General features: G+C 41.8%; 1 protein-coding gene across 5 annotated transcripts in view; it reads left to right on the top strand.

Annotated features, from left to right (window-relative positions):
• mid2 (midline 2) overlaps positions 1–21,020 on the top strand; it is a 146,272-nt gene that overhangs the window by 58,217 nt on the left and 67,035 nt on the right. For all 5 annotated transcript variants that reach the window (XM_051419523.1, XM_051419522.1, XM_051419525.1 and 2 more), the window contains one exon: positions 13,674–14,551. In XM_051419523.1, the coding sequence (XP_051275483.1) occupies positions 13,730–14,551 (822 nt within the window). In that variant the 5' untranslated portion in view covers positions 13,674–13,729. The remainder of the gene's footprint in view (positions 1–13,673; positions 14,552–21,020) is intronic.

The raw sequence follows: 21,020 nt of genomic DNA, 5'->3' as shown, positions 1-21,020 counted from the left end.
GAGAGCAAAGACAAGAAGTCATGGGGGTAGAGGAGGAAAAAAAAACATTCTTCGACTTGCTCATGCACTCACATACAGACACATACATGCTTTCATCATACACACTCATCCACCCAGCAGGCATTTATAAGGATCGCCTCTCTAAAAGTAGCTCTTTTCCTCTCCTCTGCTGGTTGATAGTTACAACCTCTCTGCGAATCTCTGATATTCCCCTATAAGACCCTCTGCTAAACATATCTGTCAGTGCCTGCAGGAGGTTATATTGTTACACTGTTATTTTCTTAAAATATGAAACTGCTCCACTGAAGTTGACCATTTTATTCAGGTCCAGCAATAAGCCCTTTGACTGAGCCCTTTTTTTTTCAGTCTCCCGGCCGTCGGTTCAGTTCGATATTGATATAGCAGTAGGCATTGTTAACCTTCACAATTATTCTCTTTGGTTTTGCTGTGCCTTGGGGAATGGCTATTTTTAAAATGCCTGCAACGTTGGGCAGCTATTGTTTAACTAACAACCTATTGATTTGTGTTGGCTTCAGTTGCAGGGATACAGCAAGGAGAGGGCTTTGCTTTCCCAATTCACAAACACATTATTCAAAATGTTTTAGAGCTTATTTAAGAACTAACTCTATCTTAGCCTAAGTAAAAGGCCTTTTTTTTCTATAGGCTTTCACATTAGAATTTCAGATGCATACATTTACATATTTCTGTGATATTACATTGCCTGCCTTCCTCTTTGTCAGGGAAGTTTAGTGGGAATGCTTGGCACTGAAAATGTTTCCAATGATTATGTGTTCATTTCAACATCATTCTTGCTGCAGCTGCAATCATCTAGCTCAGCCCGCCTTTAGATAGTTGTGTTGTGATGCGGTGGCCTTTCCCAGAATGCACCGCCATCCTAAAAAATGCATCTTGTCTAAATCCGTCAAACGGCTGTCTGAGCTCATCCATCGTATCTTCCGTCTCCACTGACGGTAACAAGATCTCCCATCTTGAGAAGGAAGCAAATGATAGTTTATTAGTGATAAATAAAGCAAATCGAACAAATAGAGCTATGAGCCGGTGACATTTCAATGCATGGAGCCTGCTGAGCCAATCGAAAAGCAGCCAAAGAAAACAATGGCTCACACTCTCCCCCCTCGAAGGAAATGCCAAACATTACAGTGCTGTAAAAATAGAAGGCTCTGACTTTGTAGAGTGAGAGCGTGAGATAGAGGACAGGAACCCCCTCCCTGGGGTCACACCAATGGCAAGGTCTCCCACCTCTCCACTCTGTCTTTCTTTATTGCTCTTTTTGTTTTCCTCTCTATGGGTGTGTGATCTACTTTTGAGCTGATTTCTCTCGACCTCCCTGTGTTTTTTTCATCTCCCTAGGTTTACTTTCCTATTTTTTATCCCTCTCTCCGAGTTTCGCTGACACCTGGACATAATGAATAACTGAAAAGCCTAGTAGCACATCACAAACACCTCCTGCTTTATTAATGGCACCATCTACTACAGTTGAAGTGGCAAATGGCCCTCTTCGATGTATTACGTTGGCGGCGAGTGCGCGGACTTTGACCCAAGGTGAATTCTGTACTTACAGCAGGAAAGCTTGTGTTTAATGGCTTTTGGTCAAGCAGCCTGTTTTCACTGCTGACAACACAGTGCAGTTCAGTTTAATGTAATGGTTATGAGAAATTTCCCTTTGAATCTGGATAAATGCAGCCCTTGTACATCCAGGCGCACATGGTCCTACAACGTGCAGCATGAGGCGTGGCAGTAAGGCCTTGTGCACTGAGGGCACCAGCGCTGGAACGGAAAATCCATCTAGGGTTTAAAGTATTGAATCGTCGATTTCATTTTGTCATTTCACACTGTTTTTTTTTTTTCCTGCCTCTCTATTGAGGAAGGGAAGGAGGGAGACAGACTCGTCCCCTAAACGAGGTTAGTTGCTCCGACTGTGTGTAATGAGGTTACGGATGATTCAGCCAAGACAACTCCAACAAGTCTTTCATCTGTACTATCTTTTGTATCAGGCGTAGCCTATAAATGTATTTCCCTCGGCTGGCAGGCTGTGCAGACAGTTTGGAAGATTGAACCCCAGCTGCCGGTGTATTTAGGAAACAGCATGCACATGAGGTAGCACACAGTTGCAGATTCGCCACCAAGACATTCTCTCTTTGACTCTTTGTGGTCCTTTATCTCAATCTTATCAGCACACACACTAGCAGAATCCGTAGCTGCGAGAGTTTAGGTTCTTCTCTTTTTGTATTTGTCTTACAAAACGAGGAAGAAAAATGTCCAAACTGCCATTTTCAAGTAGACAGACCCATTGTAGTTCAGTAGCACAACACGCCATTTTTTATCTGAGATGTTTCTTAATTAGGACAGCTTTCTTACGAGCAGTCAGGATTGTTGGTGCTTTTGAGACCTTAGTATTGACTTGGGTATCTTTCTCCTCTAAAATCAATAACACCAGCTTGGACGACATAATTTGCTAATACAGTTTGGCAAGCTTCTGATGAAGTGGCTGACACCTTACGGATCAGTTAGCCTGCTCATTTAGAGCGTAAATTTAATGCATTTAAAGCTGTCAGCTGTTTTTCGCAATTGGAAAACTTTTCAGGAATATATCGTCAATCTTCATACAGAAGGCTATTGTTTTCTTGACAGTCTTTTCAGGCTAATATAGGTGTACAAGGGCCGGGAATGCAATTTCCCACTGAAAAGAACCTCTTTTTGGAAGCTGAAAGTGCCGTTTATGTGGTGCATAGATTGCTTTTTCACACGATGTGGAGTAAATTTGCATATATATAGAAAATACCAGTAAAAGGTAAGCCATTAACTTGGCGCCATGCTCTTGTACGCGTACATACACACTCACACACTCAGATGAAAATATAGAAAAATTGAAGCTGAATTGGTGTCAACTGTCAATACAAGCAAGTTTGTTTTCTGCAATGCAAGACAATAGATTTCTCAAGTTCTGCAGTGTGTGCTTTTTCACTCTATCATCTTATTTATGCCATTTTAGTTTCATCAATCCAAAGTTGCAGAATCTTTCCACTAGTTATTGGAGAAATCTTTGGAGCTCAGTCAAATCAAATAAAACAGAATCAATGTTGTAGCTCTTGGACAGTGTTCAAGGTAACCATATTCTTATATTCTTTGTGTATGAGAGCAAACTTAATAGGCTTTAGCAGCCAAATAGAGGCTAGGGATGTGGGTCCATCTCTTCTTGCCCTTGTCAGTTTTAAACTAGTAGCGTAAAAGAAAATATTTGTAGAGAGGAATGACATGGTACTGTCCACTTGGCTACAGTCTCATGCATGATTTCCAGGGTCAACAGTTTATAACGCTAACACTAGCCACTGGGCTGGAAGCCTGCTTCCCAATGACATTTTAGCTTTTGTCGACAGTTAGAGGTAGCTATGTTCTCCCCCGCTCTTCATCCTTTCCTCCCACCAGCAAGCTCAGCCGCGTCTAAATATCTAATAAGCTGTTCTGCCAACTTCTGATCCCGGGTTTGTTCTCACCTGGGCAAATGCACATGAATAATGGAAGCAGCATGAAGTGAGGCAGGGGCATGGTTGCTACTCAGTGTTGTGTTGAGGCCTGATAAGGCTCTCCACCACAGCTAAAGAGCCTCAGAGAGCTGATGAGACGACGTCTGACAGTATTAACTTTATTACCCACAGGCTGCCAAGCTCTAACAGGCAGAAGTATTAAGCGCAGGGTAAAAGAGAGGAGGTGTGTTCTACTCACTGTCACAACCCTGTGAAAATCTAATCTTATTCTGCTTTCATGTATAAATGTATTAAACCAATTAGTAAGTCTGGCTTGGGCTTGTGCTTGACAAGAATTTATTGTTTATTTTATTTTCAGTGTCTTGCGTCAGCGAATGTCCTTCACACAATAGAGCCCTCGTCAGCATCGCTGACAGGCAGCAAAAAGAATATAGGAAACAAATACGGCTGTGAAAATAAGCGTGGGTTTATGCAACCACACACCCACCGAAAGTCTGGAGAGTCATATGTGTCTGTAATACTGTGAGACACCTACATGTGAACATAAAGACAAAACAAATACTGGTTGTGTGTAAGACACAAAAACACACACATAGCCCAGTGTACATACTGTGACTTGCATTTTTAAATGCACTAGATATGTGGAAGAAACAGGCAAAATATAAGCCAAGCAAACACATTTTCCCAAATGCACAAGCACAGCTAATTTTATATAGAATCAGGTCAGTGGCAGAACTCATAAACCCATTTAAACACAGTATATGTAGGCAGAAGAATATGCAGCTCTACAAACAAACAAGATTCAATAGCAAGACACATACAACCTCCTCCTCTGTTTCCTCTGTTTCATTGCTGGATGATGAACACATTTTAAAATCATGGTCAAATATATGTATGTATAATGACAAAGTGTAGAATATGTTTTGGAAAACAGGTTAAATGGTATACAAAAATATGTGAAACTATAATAAATCCTTTAATTAGGATTGATCTATTTTCAGCTTTCAGTTTTTTATTAATTTATTTACAAAGACATCAACAGGAAAAACTGCCATTTCTATATGATTATATTTAGGAATATCAATGCTAAAACTTGCTTTGGATGACTTCCAATATGTCTATAACTGGACCAACACACCAGTTCCCTACTGTGCCAAAGTAATTGTGCAGAATTTCTTGCTCTGTTATGTGTTACATAATAATGTGTGTTTCTGTGAGATCAACTGAGGCACAATGAGGTGAACTGAGATAACTTGTCCCCAGAGTCCCAGCCATGTGTTCCCCCATCAAGAGCTAACACTGGCAACCAGGGAATGGGGAAAGCTAACCGGTAGAGTGAGTCACAACTGTGCCTGCTGCATTTTTTTCATACTCCACTGATGTGGTGGAAGAGAGCGTGCTGACCTTGAATCCTGTCAGATGCTTGCTAGGCAATTGAAGAAGTTACTTTTGTTTGAAATCTTTTTAAAAATGTAAAATGTTTCCTCAATAAAGCAGGCAGCCTGAGACTAAATAATTTGAAACCAATAAACTAAATTGATTGTGGAATCAGCAAACCGCAAGTGTACTCCCTTCGATGCAACATACTCTAGATTTGTTTTGAAATTGGTTTTGTAATAGGAGCTCCAGTGTAGCAGTGAGAGGGTTAAGTTTAAGCCAGCCTGCTCAACTGCACTGAATGTGAAATGGAAACACCGGCTTGGCTGCATTACTGTTTACATTCTATGAATAGGAATCACATGTTCGGTGAAACCAGCTTGCTCTGTGGGCTGCTGGAGAGAGAGAGAGAGAGAGAGAGAGAGAGAGAGAGAGAGAGAGAGAAAGGCAGGAAAAGACAGAGTGAGAGAGGAAAGATTGGGCAAGTGAGAGTAGAGGAAGAAGAGAGGAAAAGATGAAGGGAAACAGTGAGAATGAAAGGGGGTGGCCAAATGAACCCTGGCCAGTTTCTCATATGCTAAAGCATTCCTTTTTATCCCATAAGGCGGCTGCATTGAGACACATGGCTCCTGTCAAAGACTGCACAGAAATGTAACACAGAAAGTTTAATGTGCTGCTGTGTGATCCCACAATCATATATACAGTTTGGTGTGTTCTGGTCACTTGGAGGGCTCTCATATTTGGGGCTGCCCCATTTCCTTTTTCCGAAACCATAGCGGTGAACGACTGCAGTCTCTTGCTGTCTGGCAAAACTCAGCAGTGCTTGGTCCCGACATGTGTCTTCTGCTTGTGAGTATTTTTAACCCCAATTGCTAAAATAAATTGCCCTCCAAAAATGCCAGCATTTTAGTCCACTAATGCCACTGAATTCCACTGATCCTGCTCAAACAATGTCCCATTTCATTCTGGTTTAAATGCTCAGCTCAGGTGATTAGGGTAAATGGCATGTTTAGGGCCGGAGCTTGAGAGTTATGTTTGCAAACACAGTCACTAATGAAAGTATTCATACAGCAGTGGTGCGTGAGGGTGTTTTTATTAGGCACTTTAATGTGTGCACTATAGTACCTGTGTCTCGCCAAAATGTGTGAAGGTCTGCGATTTAGCAGCATCACAGAAACAGGCCAGCCATTCTCTGTGGGAAGACATGTTGGCTCCAGGTATGGGTACCTCATAAAATACTGAATGAAAGCTCCTTGTTTTAGAAAGACAGAGTGTGAGGGAGAGAGAGAGAGAAATCAAATTGCCATCTTGTGCATTTTCTTTGCTCTATAAAAAATTTCAAGCTTCATTTTCATTTCTCTTCTGTTTTCTCCCAGGCAGGTTTTTAATTAGTAATGTGTTACTGTTTCACATGAGCACGCTGGCGGAGAAATACTTTTTTTGTTATTAGCATCTTTAACCTTTTGCCTGTTTGGAGATACTTGTGGTGAGCTCACTGCATAACAACAACAGGTCCACAGCAGATTGAGGTCACAGACTACAGGCTTGGCTTGTCAGTTGAATAGCATCTGCCTTTGTTCAGCCCCAAACCACTGCGAAGAGACAACCTGATGGCTGCCATGTCTGCAGCAGGCCTCTAGCAAATAACTATTGGACTCGCCCACACTGTGGTTAAAACTTTTTAACCGAAACACAAATGTTATCCCGTGTTAGTTGAAGCACCAATGAAGTTAAGTTAGCGCTGCTTATTTTCACCTTTCACCAATGTGTTGTTAGTGGTCTGACTATTCCTTTAAAGGAATAGTTCGACATATTTGGAAATACTTTGCCTTCTTTCCAACAGTCTTGTGTCCGTGGAGTAAATGTGAAGTTATAGCCAGCAGTCTGTTGGCAACAGGGGAAAACAACTAGCCTGGCCAAAGATAAAATACACCTACCAGCAACTGTGAAGCTCACAAATGAACACATTATATCTTGTAATTTGTACAAAGACCAAAGTGCTACAACTAATGGTGTAGTCCTGGTGCCGCTGTGAGGTTGCCAAGCAACCTGAGGAGACTCCAGGAAGTAACTTGTGTTCAGCCAAAACATTGGCTACTCCAGCACATTGAACTAAAAGTTTTTTACACACAGTTTTTGTACTTAACATGTTAGTCACAGAGGTGCCTTAGGACTGATCCAGGCTAGCAATTCTTTGTCTTTATGCTAAGCTACGCTAACTATCTCCTGGCCCTGCCTTCCTATTTAGCATCAGAGTGGTATTAGCCTGATCTTGTCATCCAAATGTCAGCAAGAAATGTCCAACCATTCTTTCAGTAAAGTACTCCATCTGTCTGTCTGTGTAAACTGAGACAGTGAAGATTTGTGCTGTGACATGCAGTGAGCTAAAGTTCATTTTGTAATGGAAGTGTGTTGCAAATGGGTTGTTAGAGTTCTGTCTAGTGCTTTAATCTTTTGGAAAGTTTTGCACCCATTAAAATGTTTTAATTTATTTAATTACCTCACTGCCTCTGGCTTCAATTAGAGGTTTGTTTAAGCTATTTGTTTCACAAGTAATGTCTCAATTATTTTAAACCTACTCACTTATACCAAAAAGCACTTTGCAACAAAAAAATTAATTCAGTCATGACAAGTAGTAGCATTTTCCGATAATGTGAAATGGGTTTTTTTTCCCCAGCTTTAACGCCCCACAGGTATAAACATGGTGATGTCTTAGGGTGTATTTTCCTAAACCCCTGCAAAAGGAAGATCTCCAACCCCCCGCTGCTGTTGTTTACTGTCGTCTTGCTCTCTGGAGCCTTTAAACCTTGACTATGTGATTTTCTGCTCTTCTTGCTTCACTGTGATAAGCCTATGATTGACAGCTTCCAGTGAGATGAATAGATTGCAGGTACACTTAGGGAAGATAGAGTAGTGGGATGCGAATGGAGGGATTGTGTTGGGGTCTGGGGGGGGTGGGGGTGAGGGAGGGCAGATACAGTGGATCTGACAATGAAAACTGGTGATTCACTGTAGAGTCTCACAGTGTTGAGATGAAGTCTGTTGCCACTTCTGAAGGCTACCGGTACTGGAGTAGTGACCAAGGTCTTAAAGTACAAGTCAGTGTGTGTGTGTGTGTGTGTGTGAGTGTTCTCTGTGGCAATGTCAGTGTTTGTTCAGGTTAGGGATCCACATGTGAATGCATGCATGTGTCTTGTTAATACCCGTATAACCTACCTTGCACTGAAGCATAGCCTTTCCTGGAAGTAATCGTATATTCTGCTTTACAACCAGGGAACAAGTCTATTTGATAAATGTCTAACATATGGCTCTGGTTGCACCTCAGTTTGCATCCAGTCAGTATTTGCACATTTTGTGTTCTGTTTTTCAATTTCTCAAGCTTTGAACGGATTTGTGTGTGTGTGTGTGTGTGTGTGTGTGTGTGTGTGTGTGTGTGTGTGTGTGTGTGCATTTTTGTCTGGATTAGATTAGATTATATCTCATTGGGGAAAATGAGCCTTTGAGATAGTGAGTAATAATGCAGCTCATCAGTGAAAACTTGTTTCAAAAATAGGATATTGACCCGTGAAAAAGTATATAAAATATGGAGTGCAAATATAGTGTCACCAACGTTACTAACCAGGAATGCAAGAATAAGAGCTTTTGTGCTCTTGACAGTGCTTCTTTGAAAAATGATGTATAACTGCTGCAGTGGGAATGCACTTGTGTCTTTGGTTCAGAGGACTAGGTGTGGTAATTTGTTTTGACTGTTGCGCCTTCATCCCAACATCATCAAGCGTCCATTAAGCTCCTGTTTTGGCTCTGCAGCTGTGCGACTGCAATTCAGGAGGGAGCAATTTGGTTTTTACAAGTGGATTGTTTGTACGTGGATAATCATCTTTGTTCCACAAATGCCTTTTCTCTAGAATGATGCCTGCGTCAACAAAGTGAATTCATACACATGCAACCATACACCCAGGGGACTGTGACTGTGCTTTTAAATAAACAGCCTCTTTTATTGTTTCGATGTTTGCAACATTATGAAATGACAGAAACCGTGACATCAGTGTTTTCTATTTCAAGGAATTCCCCCAAGGTCATGTCTCCTAAACTGGTACTGGAATTCATTACTACTGACATACTTATTGGATCTAATTGAAGCATAAAAATACCTCTGTGCACTTAAACACTAGGTACAAATGCTGTCACAACAAACACAGTTGCTGGGTACACGCTGGGTCCCTGCATTGAAATGACATTGTTACATTTTACATAACAATTACAACACATAGCTATAAATATTTTCAATTTATATTATATTTTTAGGAGAGCAATTTTTCAGCATCCGTCATCTTGAACTTTTGACCTCCACAGTAGCTTGATTGACATTAAACTGTTTCCTTCCAAACCCTTCTGCCCCAGGTTGATGTGTTTAAGACCTAACCAGGTATCAGCTGTATACTGTACCACTACATAAAGCTCATACAAGTTCCCATTGGCAAAGTAAACACAAAAATGGATTTTGACTACTCAAATAAAGGAGCTTGTTCTGTGAGATAAACCACAATATCAGTGTTCTATCTATCTCAGTATCTAAGTGAGCCACTCATAGTCACATTAAAACTGAAATGGTTTGCTTATGGATATGTCCTTGCACCTGTGCTAAAAGGATGTCAGAAGCAAAAGTATAAAGAAAAAGCAGATTAGAATTTGCGGAATAAAATGATTTATCTAGCCCTGCTTCTTCAGACGAATGAATCATCAATGATCAACTGTTCTGCAAAAAGCAAGAGTGAGACCTAAAAATCTTGCCACAGTAACCAGAACAACAATATATCATAGTGAGTGCCTTACATATTTATGTGTGTGTGTGTGTGTGTGTGTGTGTGTGTGTGTGTGTGTTTTCCTTCAAGCACCAGCTCAAGCTGTTCTCCGTCCAGATGGGACACTTCACCTTAACAAGAATGGCAGATGAAGAGAGACGACGAGACAGAAAGAGTTTGTGCTTGTAAATGTGTCGCTCTGACTGCGTGTGTGTATGTTTTTGTGAATGTCTGTGTGTGTGTGTGTGTGTGTGTGTGTGTGTGTGTGTGTGTGTGTGTGTGTGTGTGTGTGTGTGTGTGTGTGTGTGTGTGGCAGCCTGTCTGCAGAACAAACGGCTTTACCATGAAGCTAGCAATTCGGCCCCTAAGTGGCTCCCATCATAGGCACTGTTTCCCCAGAGTGACATAGCTAAAGCTTAATGGGCCTGGTGATGGTGTGTTAAAGCTTGGTGTTAATTATAACGCCATGCTCCGTTAAACACAGTCACATTAACATCAGCATAAGCAGCACTGTTGAGCTCTGTCCTACGCAATAAAGTGAGACTGCTGATTCATTCAACATTTGAATTTGACACATATCCAGGATATAGATCATGTACTCATCTCTATTGGTATGATGCTCTTAATTATTGAGGGCATTGATTCTGTTTTGGTCTGTGTATAGTTGATTGTTTTGTTGTTCCGATACTGCTGTCTCGACAGATGAACAATCCCACGGCATATTTGTTTTGATGACATATGGTTTATTTCTGTGTGTAAGATGGGAACTGCGGGATTTGTGCGACTTCCTGTGTTTTATTTGTCAAATGCTGATGAACAGAGAGGCAGGAGTCGTAGAAAATCATTTTCTGCTGGTAATAAGGTATTGATTAACTTGTATTTTCTTCTTTGGGATCATTTGCGGTGTCGTGATGGAAATGGACGTTGTTCTTTCTTGCATCAGTTTTACCTGACTCCAGAGCAAAGTTCACCATTGAATCAGTGTGTATCCTGAGAAACTTAATGAATGTGTGCTTTGTTTTCTGTTGTTGACATATTCAACGCTGAAACAGAAGTCATATGGAGCTGAACGGCTGCTCAGCCTAAAGCTGCTCTCAGTGACAGAGAACATCATTCACTTGTGAAAATGTTAATTTCATTTCTGATTTATTTGTTTAATTCCACTGATTGTTTTAGAAAGTAGTAGAAATTGTATATTTTAAAGTATTAAACTGCCTCTCTTACCCATGTCTGTCTTGCTGAATCAATGTTAATGAGATCAGAAGTGAAAGGTCCACTGAACAAATGGCTTCAGATTGAAGCAAATGAAGCTAAGCTAAAGCTAATGGTTATATATAGTGTAAAGGCGATGTGATATTTGCACCTTGAGTCCTGGGGCCACTGGCCTGGATTGTCATCAAAAGGTGTTGAAGGTTGTCCTTGCCTCCCCTCATCACCCAACCCCCCCACTCCACACACACACAGACACACACACATCCTGTTTCTCTGGTTTTTTCCATTCGTCTGCCCCCCGGTTATCAACTATCTGATAAAGTGGAGATAAATTAGACCTATTGTTGGTGTGATGAAGCAGAACCTCATACTTGCTCTGGTAGCTCGCCTATGAACTCTCTCTCTCTCTTTATCCCTTACACGGCCAGGCTGTGTGATAACAACCAAATAAAGCATCTGATAAATAGCAGCCAAGGTGAATATTGGAGGACATTATGTGCATGTGCACACGTACGATACATAAACGTATATTAACATACAGGCTCACACACACACACACACACACACACACACACAACACACACTCAGTTGCACACAAGCACAGTGCCCATTGCCTTTTATCAGCGTTATATCTGCATGGTTGGCTGCGAGCGGTTATTTATTTCTTTTCCAGATAATGAATTTTGTTACAAAGCTGCTGCATGCATCTAACTACTTTCTTCAACTGAGCGCCTTTCCCAAGCACTTAGCTGCTGCTCAAATCATGTTTGCTTTGAACACAGCTCAGTGTCGAGGCATGGTTTCTGGTGCAGCAGAAGGGAGGAGACTTTTGTTAGTGCAAATGAGTTTGAGCCTTTGAGCTCTGTTTCTGTCTTTATATAGTCCTGTCTTCAGCTTGTCCTCAGCTGGTTCCAAAGATTGTGGGTGGTTGTGCAGCGTTTGATTTTTAACGCAACTGAATTCACACTACCGAGTTAGGATAGTGTCACAGCACAATCAAGTTATTACAAATAACCTGTGAATGACAGAGCTAACTCAATATACCCTAATCTGATCAATTGGATAAATTCAATAGGAGGACAATGCCACACGTCAGCATGATGTTTTGTCAGGCTCAACTGATTAAGGTCATAGCAACACATTTCACCTGCAAAATGACATGATGTTTATTAGAGCTGCAACCATAAGTAAATTAATAGATTAGTCGACTGACATTGATAGATTAGTCGACTGACAGAGGAATAAGTTGAACAATTTGTTCACTATTTTATTTTTTCAGGTTTTGGGGCTTCTGAAAATCTGTCTGTACAGACAAAGAGTCAGCTAAGCCAGGATACTGGGATGTTGAACAAAAATCCAATGCGGGTTTGGACAGACCATGTTTAAAGTTGCTTAAAGTTGTTGAGTAATAGGTGTTAAAACTGGAATTCAGTTGGAATACCTGGAGGCTGAATTCTTGCTTACTGGATAAACTTACTGATAAGCACCCATTGTGGATAGTCATGCTTACTCATTTCATACTCAACACTTCCTCACTTTGAAATTGTACTTTTAAACTTTGGAAGAAGAGCATACAAAAACATGTGAGTTAAATGTTTTTTTAGTGTCTAACGTTGTCTGCATTATGTATACAATGACCTAAGCTCCAGAGAGGTCACTCACAGGAGTTTAAGCCCTGTCCCAAAGGTAAAAAAAGCACTTTTTGATTTGTCATAACCAGTAAAGCCCAGTCATCAGTAAATCATGCAGGGCACAGAAGGAAATGAGGGCAGTCTTTCGGGAACAACCTCACCTAATGAAATTGTCACTGTCAGCTATCTGGGTCCGTCCAGTTTAATGCTGTAGTTTCACGGTGTCTGCTTTGTTTCTTTTAAAAGATAGAGAGACACTGTGAGCTGTGCTCCTATGCTACTGAATCAGCGTGAGTCAGGGAGGGTTATTGGTGATTTCTCATGTCAGTGGTTTTAAGGCCACCCAGGGGAGACGGCTTGATATGCAGTCTGCAAGGTGCTGAGATTTGGAGGGCTCTGAGAAAGAAGGGGGAGGAACTGAAATCAATTTTCTTGTTTAGCTCAGGCCCTGTTTTCACTGTCCCACTTGAAATTGTTGTTGGGGTCATGCTTTAAAAGTTGAAATGTCCTTGGAGTTAAGTGTTTATTGCTTGATGAATCATAAGTCAGTGGTGAAAGAAAGATGGAAGTAAAATGTATGAGGAAGAATGAAGAGCTGAAAAATGTTATGTTAAGAGCCTTTCAGGGTGGTACAGAAATGCAGAGTTCCTCGGTTTTACCCATCTTTCTCCATCCTCATCTGCTGCTGTGCATCTGTCTCTCCTTCTCTCTGCTATTCTCTTCACTCCATTGATTTTTACTTCTTCCAACATCTATCTTTTTCCTCCCTGTCCATGCAGTCATTCCTCCTCTTCTCATACGGCTCTGCAGGAGGAATTGTGTTAAAGGCTGCAACAAGGGAGCTCGGCAGTCCACAGTTGTGCAAGCTGAGCAGCTGATACATAATAGTTCAAGAAAATATGTGTGTTAGTGAAATGTCTGCAAAATCTTCACAGGCTATTCCATCCTACCAGAAGCCAACATCTTATGACTGATTCAGCTCAAATAAAAAATTAGTGATTGGGCAAATTGATGAGTTGTGTACACTTTCTGCTGTTCTGTTCAAGAACTAATAGCCCAATAACAAAAGTACAGTAAAGTTGCTCATTAGAGGCCTGTTTAATTTAAACTGTAAATACTCATACATCTTTTTCTTCGTCATGCAGGTTATTGGCCAGCTTCCGTGGGATTTGATGTCACCTTTAGATTGGTTCAACTGAAGATGGAAACACTGGAGTCTGAGCTGACCTGCCCGATCTGCCTGGAGTTGTTTGAAGATCCCCTGCTCTTGCCCTGCGCCCACAGCCTGTGCTTCAACTGCGCACACCGCATCCTGGTGTCTCATTGCTCTACCAGCAAGCCCCTTGAGTCCATCTCGGCCTTTCAGTGCCCCACCTGTCGTTACGTCATCACGCTGAATCACCGCGGCCTGGAGGGCCTTAAGCGCAATGTGACGCTGCAGAACATCATTGACCGCTTTCAAAAGGCCTCCCTTAGCGGCCCCAACTCCCCCACAGAGAGCCGGCGCCTGCAGCCGCAGCGGCCCTACACCGCCACCATTAGCGGTACAATAGCTGGAACAATTGGCGGCGGTGGTGGCACAAGTGGAAGTAGCGCCCGCGGCAGCCCGGCCACTTCCAGCCACTCCCACCCGCACGCCAACCACACCAATCACACCAACCACACCAACGCAAACCACAGCCCAGCTGTCGTTGCTAAAATGGATCCACGTATCAGCTGCCAGTTCTGCGAGCAGGATCCGCCGCGTGAGGCTGTCAAGACGTGTGTCACGTGTGAGGTATCGTACTGCGACCGATGCCTGCGTGCAACACACCCCAACAAGAAGCCATTCACCAGCCACCGCCTGGTGGAGCCGGTACCGGACACTCACATTCGTGGGCTGACCTGCCTGGAGCACGAGAATGAGAAGGTCAACATGTACTGCTTGGTGGACGACCAGCTCATTTGTGCTCTCTGCAAGCTGGTTGGGCGCCACCGGGAGCACCAAGTGTCCTCACTCACTGAACGCTTTGATAAACTCAAGGTTAGTCCTCCAGTTTACAACACATGCGATATGTTCATATCAGCAACAAAGAAGGTGTACTGATTCTATTTAAGTTGTTTGACTTCTGTGTTACTGAAACAAGGTAAGTCACCATCTGGAAGATTTGATTGAAAAAGACAAGACTGTTGAGCTATTGCCATTCTCACAAAGAGTTGCTCATTTTATAGCTTGTAACTTTCATTATGATACCTTTGTTTGCAGTTTGCCAAAGAGCAAAATCTTTAATCCATCCATTCCTACCATGGGGATGTTCATTCTGTGCATTTATGTTGACTATGAACTTTCAGTACTGCCACAGTTGTATCATGCACACTCACACCAGCCTTTGTTAAGTAAGAAGGACAGAAAGACAGATCGAAAACAGAAAGAGTGAGAGACAATTGGGATGGTGTGCTGGTGAGAAGGGCAGAGAGAGACGGAGAGCAATAGGGAGGCCGTCATTATAATAGTCGATGAGCTGGCATTCCCCGTGGCCACTGAGCTTTCAGTGGCTCTGTCTAAAGTCTAGGACTGCTGAATCAGGGTGAAAAACAACAGAGAGAGGCACTAGCTGGAGCTAATTCCACCACTACAGACCTAAAGCAGCTGGCTGCATCTGCAGGCCTGAAATCTTTTACTATGAGTGTCTATCTTTTGTGTATTTATCTTATTGGACCCTTTTTACAAAAAACTAATGAAAATGAAACCACAGAATTTTGCAGTGAAACTGATTTACACTATAGTGTAAGTTAAAAAATATTGAACTTTTAAGTTGGATCAGCATCGTATAAAAAGAGAACTGTGTTCACTTTTTTACCTCTTACTCATTGTTTACTGGCCTAGAGAAACCCAGTTATTACTATACTGTGGTTACTCTGCAAATTAGCATCCTTATTGCTACAATAAACCAATTAACAGAATATTTTTGTGTACCAGAGGTGGCTGCTGCACTTAACAGTGCATTAGCAAAGTTAGTACACTGGGGGACAATATGATAGTGATTATAGCATGAACCACTTCTTGGTTCTCTGTAATGGCGTATAAATATGTGTATACATAGACAGCAAAAGTAAAAGCAGTAGGACCTTAGGCTGTGCATGTCAATGTAGATATTTCCCAGACAACACTTTTAGATGCTATTTACCAAACTCAGGTATTGTAGTTGCCCTGTAGTCTGTAGTAAACTTGGAGAGTGAACTTTACTGGGTGAAAGCTACATATGCTTTTCACACTGCATTGTGTAAAAGAAGCACTACATAGGCTACTTGATATACTATAACATCATGTAGATTATCTACTTTTAAGTAAATCTCCTACTTGAAGACATGATCCTGTGAATTTATACTGTAAATCTCCAAAGCCATCTAGATTAAGGAAATCCCATTGATGTTTCTGTCCCCAGGGTGTTGCCATTGTTTGATTGTGTCAAATGAATGGCATTGTGTAGCACACAGAGACTATATTGGCTGTTTGATCTATAGAGAGGTGCATGTTTGCCAGTGGATTTCTATTTCTAATTCCCAAAGAAAGAACATTTTAATGGTCTCACATTTTTCATGTCATGAAGGTGTGGGTGTAAGAATATGTTAGAAACATTTCAAGAGACATTGTTAACATTTCCTGTGCAACAAAAAATCATCTCATTGGGTCTCAAGGCGAACACAACAACGGCAGTGATGTTCTCAGCACCATAGAACAACACTTTCATTTCAGGATAATGCAGTTCCCACATTCTTTTACATTACTGATGATTTGTGCTACCAGAACTTTCACCTGCTCAGCACCTCTCATCAACTTATGTTACTAGCATTTACCCTTTTTCACACCCTTTTTTCTGCCATTCACAGTCACTCTACAGACTGTGGAAGAGTCTACTGTAAGTAGCTCGTTCTCCCCCCTCCTTTCCTCTGCACTTCATGGCTGACTGTGGTTCTTTTGAACATTCCCCAGCCAAGGCTTTGAACTTTCTTGACTTTGAAATCCCCAATCTACCCCAAATCTGGGAGGAGACCAGCTCCAGTCCAAGCTCCAGCTCAGCTCACCAGTGGCAGTGGCAGCTAACTTATAATCTTCTTCTCACTCATGGCAAGGCAGAGCAGAGGAAGTCCTATTTGTGCATAGCTAATCATGGAAGATGTAGGTCAAAAAGTTGTGAGTGTGTGTGTGTGTGTGTGTGTGTGTGTGTGTGTGTGTGTGTGTGTGTGTGTGTGTGTGTGTGTGTGTGTGTTATTATTATGTTATGTTTCATTGAAACACTCTTGGTTGAGCTTTTAATCATACTGTGTATAACTAATGTTGATGTTGACTGGTCTGCAATGCCCCAGTCAACTCCTCTAATTGGCCATTCATCAATACCACTAACTAATTGTACTCAGTTACCCCTGTGTGACCCCTGCCTCGCTCCGTTTGATCTTTGACCTCTGGATTACCCTTCACATGATTTACTCTGTCTGCTGTGTATGCTGGGAGCTACTCTGTCACTGAAGGATTTTTACACATTAAGGGAGAGGTAAGCTTCCCTTGGGCAAGGAGGGTGGATATTTCTGGAGAGAAAATGCCAACAAGTGCCAGCCCTGTAAAAGACAGAATATGGCACTGCTGAAAACTGCAGGGAACTGAGTTAATTCCCCAGGCAGCTGCTTAGCGGAGCTCCTTGCTCAGAAACAAAGGCATTTGTGTCTTATAATTGGCAGACCTTTGGTAATGGTGTTTTACTTTGATTTACCTAAAAGACCACTGCTTAAAGGTACAGCTACATTTTTTTTATTTTTTGTTTTTACACAATCAGATTTGCCTGGATACATTCTGTTCATCACCTGCTGCTTTGGGAACGTGTACTGCGGGCTCATTAGAGTGTAATTTAGGTACATTTTGTCGCAGTGTATCATTCCATCATGCAGAGGTTGGGTAGACAAAATTAAGAAGCTGAAGTGTGTGCTTTTAGTATTTTAGTCTTACACGTGTGTGAAAAAGTGTAACACCAGTCATGACTGACTTGGTGAGGTGAATGGGCTTGCTTTGATACAGTATGCAGGTGTGCTAAAGCTACAAGACGAGAGGATTGTGTAGTTGCTGTCTTAAAAAATTAAGACAATCCAGCAACATTGTAACTGAACAGTAGACACAGTAATGGATAGTGTTTTTTTTCCCCCATTTGTTTCAGTCCTTCTGTTTCCATTGATGTCAGCATCTGTATTTTAAAGGAATTTGGGGAAGTACGTTTCTTGCAGAGCCTTAGATGAAAATATAACACTATCATCTGTAAATGTGAATCTGGAGCCAGCAGCCAGTTAGCTTAGCTTTGCATTTATTGTTGTCAGTTGAACCATTGACTTTTTCTTAGCTGGAAGCAGGCAACCAGCAGCGACACCAGGAAGTTGCTTCTCCCGGCCAAGAAATTGTCCCGCATATAACCCCTAATGTAAAAGCAAATTATTGAGGTTACACTTTGGTTTTTGTGTGGAACAAATAAATGAGATAAAACATTAATTAGTGAGCTTTAGAGGTGCTGTTAGGCAGATTTTGTTAGCTTTGGACAGAGCCAGGCTAGCTGTATTCCACGTTTACAGTCTTTATGCTAAGCTAAGCTATATTTACTGTATAGACATGAGAGTGGAATCGAATAAATGAATTTTGAAATGTTTCAATATTTCTTTAATAATAAACTGCTGAAGAGAGAAGCATAGATACCCAACCCAAGATCTGCAAGTCAGCAACATAATTTATCCCAGGCTGTCAGTTATTTGTTCACTGACTCATTCTTTTATTCGTTTCTATGGACAGGCTTTTTTTGCCTTTATCTAGCTCATTTTGTGCACTTTGTGCCTGCCAGTGTTTTCTTTCTGTCTGCTCTGAGACAATGTCTGTATAGTCACCTTGCAGCCCTTGTGTGTTCCAGTGTATGTCTCTGTGTTGCTTGCTTGCTCCCTGGCACCTAAAGAGCGCACAGTAGTCAATGTTTGATCAAAGAAACCTGAGTAAGAGATAGCAAGGACAAAGACTGAAAGAAAATGAGAAATGGTGATAAATGGATCACATTACAAGGATGAGAAGTCTTTCTGTTCTCGTCTGCATTGCTGGCAGTTAATTTACAAACTCTCAGGCTCTGGAGGGTTTGAAGTGTGTGTGCTTTAGCATCAAGTGCTAATGAGCTGACATGGAGGCAAAGCCTATAGAAGAGCTGCTGACATTTGTGGCACTCAGAGCGACACTTAAAATCAGCGGCAGACAAACTTAAAGACCCTGGATCTCCAGCCCTTGGTGGCGTCACGTGTGCACTAACCCTACAGCAATGGGATTTGTCGTCGCATGCATGCATGGTGTCTCCAAGGTCTTGACAGGTCTCACGCATACTTGTACCAGATGATAGTCTGTTATGTACGAGAGAAGAATGAAGAAATATGCAAAACATTTCCAAGCGATTATTGGATTAATTCCTGTTTTGGAAGTCATAGCATACTGACACCACCACCCCCTCTCCTCTCCTCTGTGCCTTTTTGCTCTCTAACTCCCCCCCTCACTCCCCTCACCCCTCATATTTCCTACTTTTCCCCCATCTAAGCTCCTTAAAGCACTGTCTAACCATTTTCTCTGCGATGTGTGCATCACGTCTGCTCCTGCTGCTGACTCCACTTCTGCTGTATTTACACCCATTGGCTTTGCTTAATCCAAAGGCGAGTTTGTGCGTGTGCACACGGAAACACAAATTCATGTGCGTTTAATCACATCCACACCCACCAACTCACTTGTACTTTCTGACACTCTTTTCACGCAGGCAGATACACAAAATAGAGTTCAGCTCACCTAATCTGATTCTATGCCAAACACTGACAGTAATGATTTTAAGAGGAAATTAAAAGGCTGAAACGTCAAGTACTCAACCAAGTCTGCATGCACTCCAGACTCTTTCTGTCTCATATGCTTACAATTTTTTCATTCCTTTCCCCTCATACACAGACTCCCACTGTCCGCCCTCTCTGTCACTATATAGCTCTCACTTTCTCTGTTTTGCATGCAGGCACACAAACATCATCCTTCCCACCTGCTTTCTGTCATTCTGTTTTTCTCTCTCCTCCCTCTTCCACATTTGGCCCCTGGCCAGTCTGTCTTGTTTTTAGGTAACACCACTCCTCTCCGCCCGCGGTCGCCCACAAACCCACATACACTGCAGCAGCATATTGCTGGTGAGACTCAGCCCTCCAGTGTGTTTATGTGTAGGAGGGTATATGATTGCCTTCAAATATGTGTGCCCGTGTGCAGTATTTACAGGTGTGTGTTTGTGTGTGGCTGCGAACACATGTGGGTGTGCATGTGTGTCGAAGCAGATGCTATTAGGTCTGACATGTGTGGAGTGATTGGGAGCTGAGTGTGTGATGCCAGGGGAAATCATGGCTCTATCTGGAGAACAGTGTGAGATGGAGCACACTTAGTCATGCTGACGGAACCACCAAGGATGTAGAAAGCTTTTAGTGTCTGTGCCCGTCTCTGTGTGCCACTTGTCTTTCCACGTGTGGTGTACATGCCTATCAGAAGGTATGCATGAGTATGAGTATGTGTGTGTTTGTGCATGAGTAAGTGCGTATACTCTCCTTGTCAATGCATCATGCATGTGCTGAGAAAATATGTCACGCCAGCCCATCATAAAATTTTGTAGGTCATGAAAAAAAGAGCTTATCAAATCACTCCCAGCCTCTGCATCATGCATATGCACAATTTATGCATAAAAGAAAATGGAAAGCTTTTAAGAGCTTTGGTGTCTGCGGTGATACAATGCAATGCAGAAATAGAGACACTGTATAACTAATATTACTCATCTCTGAGTTTTGTGTGTATGTTGGATATTGATGTACAAATGTATTCTTTCCCATTTATCCATTATCTGTTGCGTTGCCTCACTGTATTCCATAAAATGAGAGCAGGGTTCACTTAAGTAGCTGGATCCTTGTTATTCTCAGTTTAGGCAGCTGATACTGATATCCGCTGCTATTGGATGGTTGATGTGATTTAAATAGATAGATCAGCTATAATCTAAGGGCACTCCTAAGGTATATGCTGTGTCTATAAATCCTTGTTGCTCATCATGGGTCAATTAATTATATTTTTTCTGTAATGTATACTTATTTTGAATCACTTGCTCATTAAAAGTTTTGTAACATTTATGAGGATCTATTGGCAGAAACAGAACATAATATGCATAAATGTTTTTTTCATTAGTGTATAATCACCTAAAAGTTATTTTTGTTACCTTAGAATTATTTTATATATACAGAGGCCGCAAGTTGTGTGTTTCTTCGGTAGCCCAACAGGGACAAACCAAACAGCTCTAGAAAGTTGCGTTTTTCAGGTGTTTCAGAGCCACTGTAGTTTCTCCCTCATACTTGGAAAAGGAGGGTGAAGCGAGGTAATTGCAATCTGCAATTATGCTGCTAGATGCAACTAAATCCTACACACTGGACCTCCACAGGTCCAA

Source organism: Dicentrarchus labrax, unplaced genomic scaffold (assembly GCF_905237075.1).
Source record: "Dicentrarchus labrax unplaced genomic scaffold, dlabrax2021, whole genome shotgun sequence".
NCBI lineage: Eukaryota > Metazoa > Chordata > Actinopteri > Moronidae > Dicentrarchus > Dicentrarchus labrax.
Note: the sequence above shows the minus strand (reverse complement) of the source record. Positions and strands in the feature narration are given on the sequence as shown.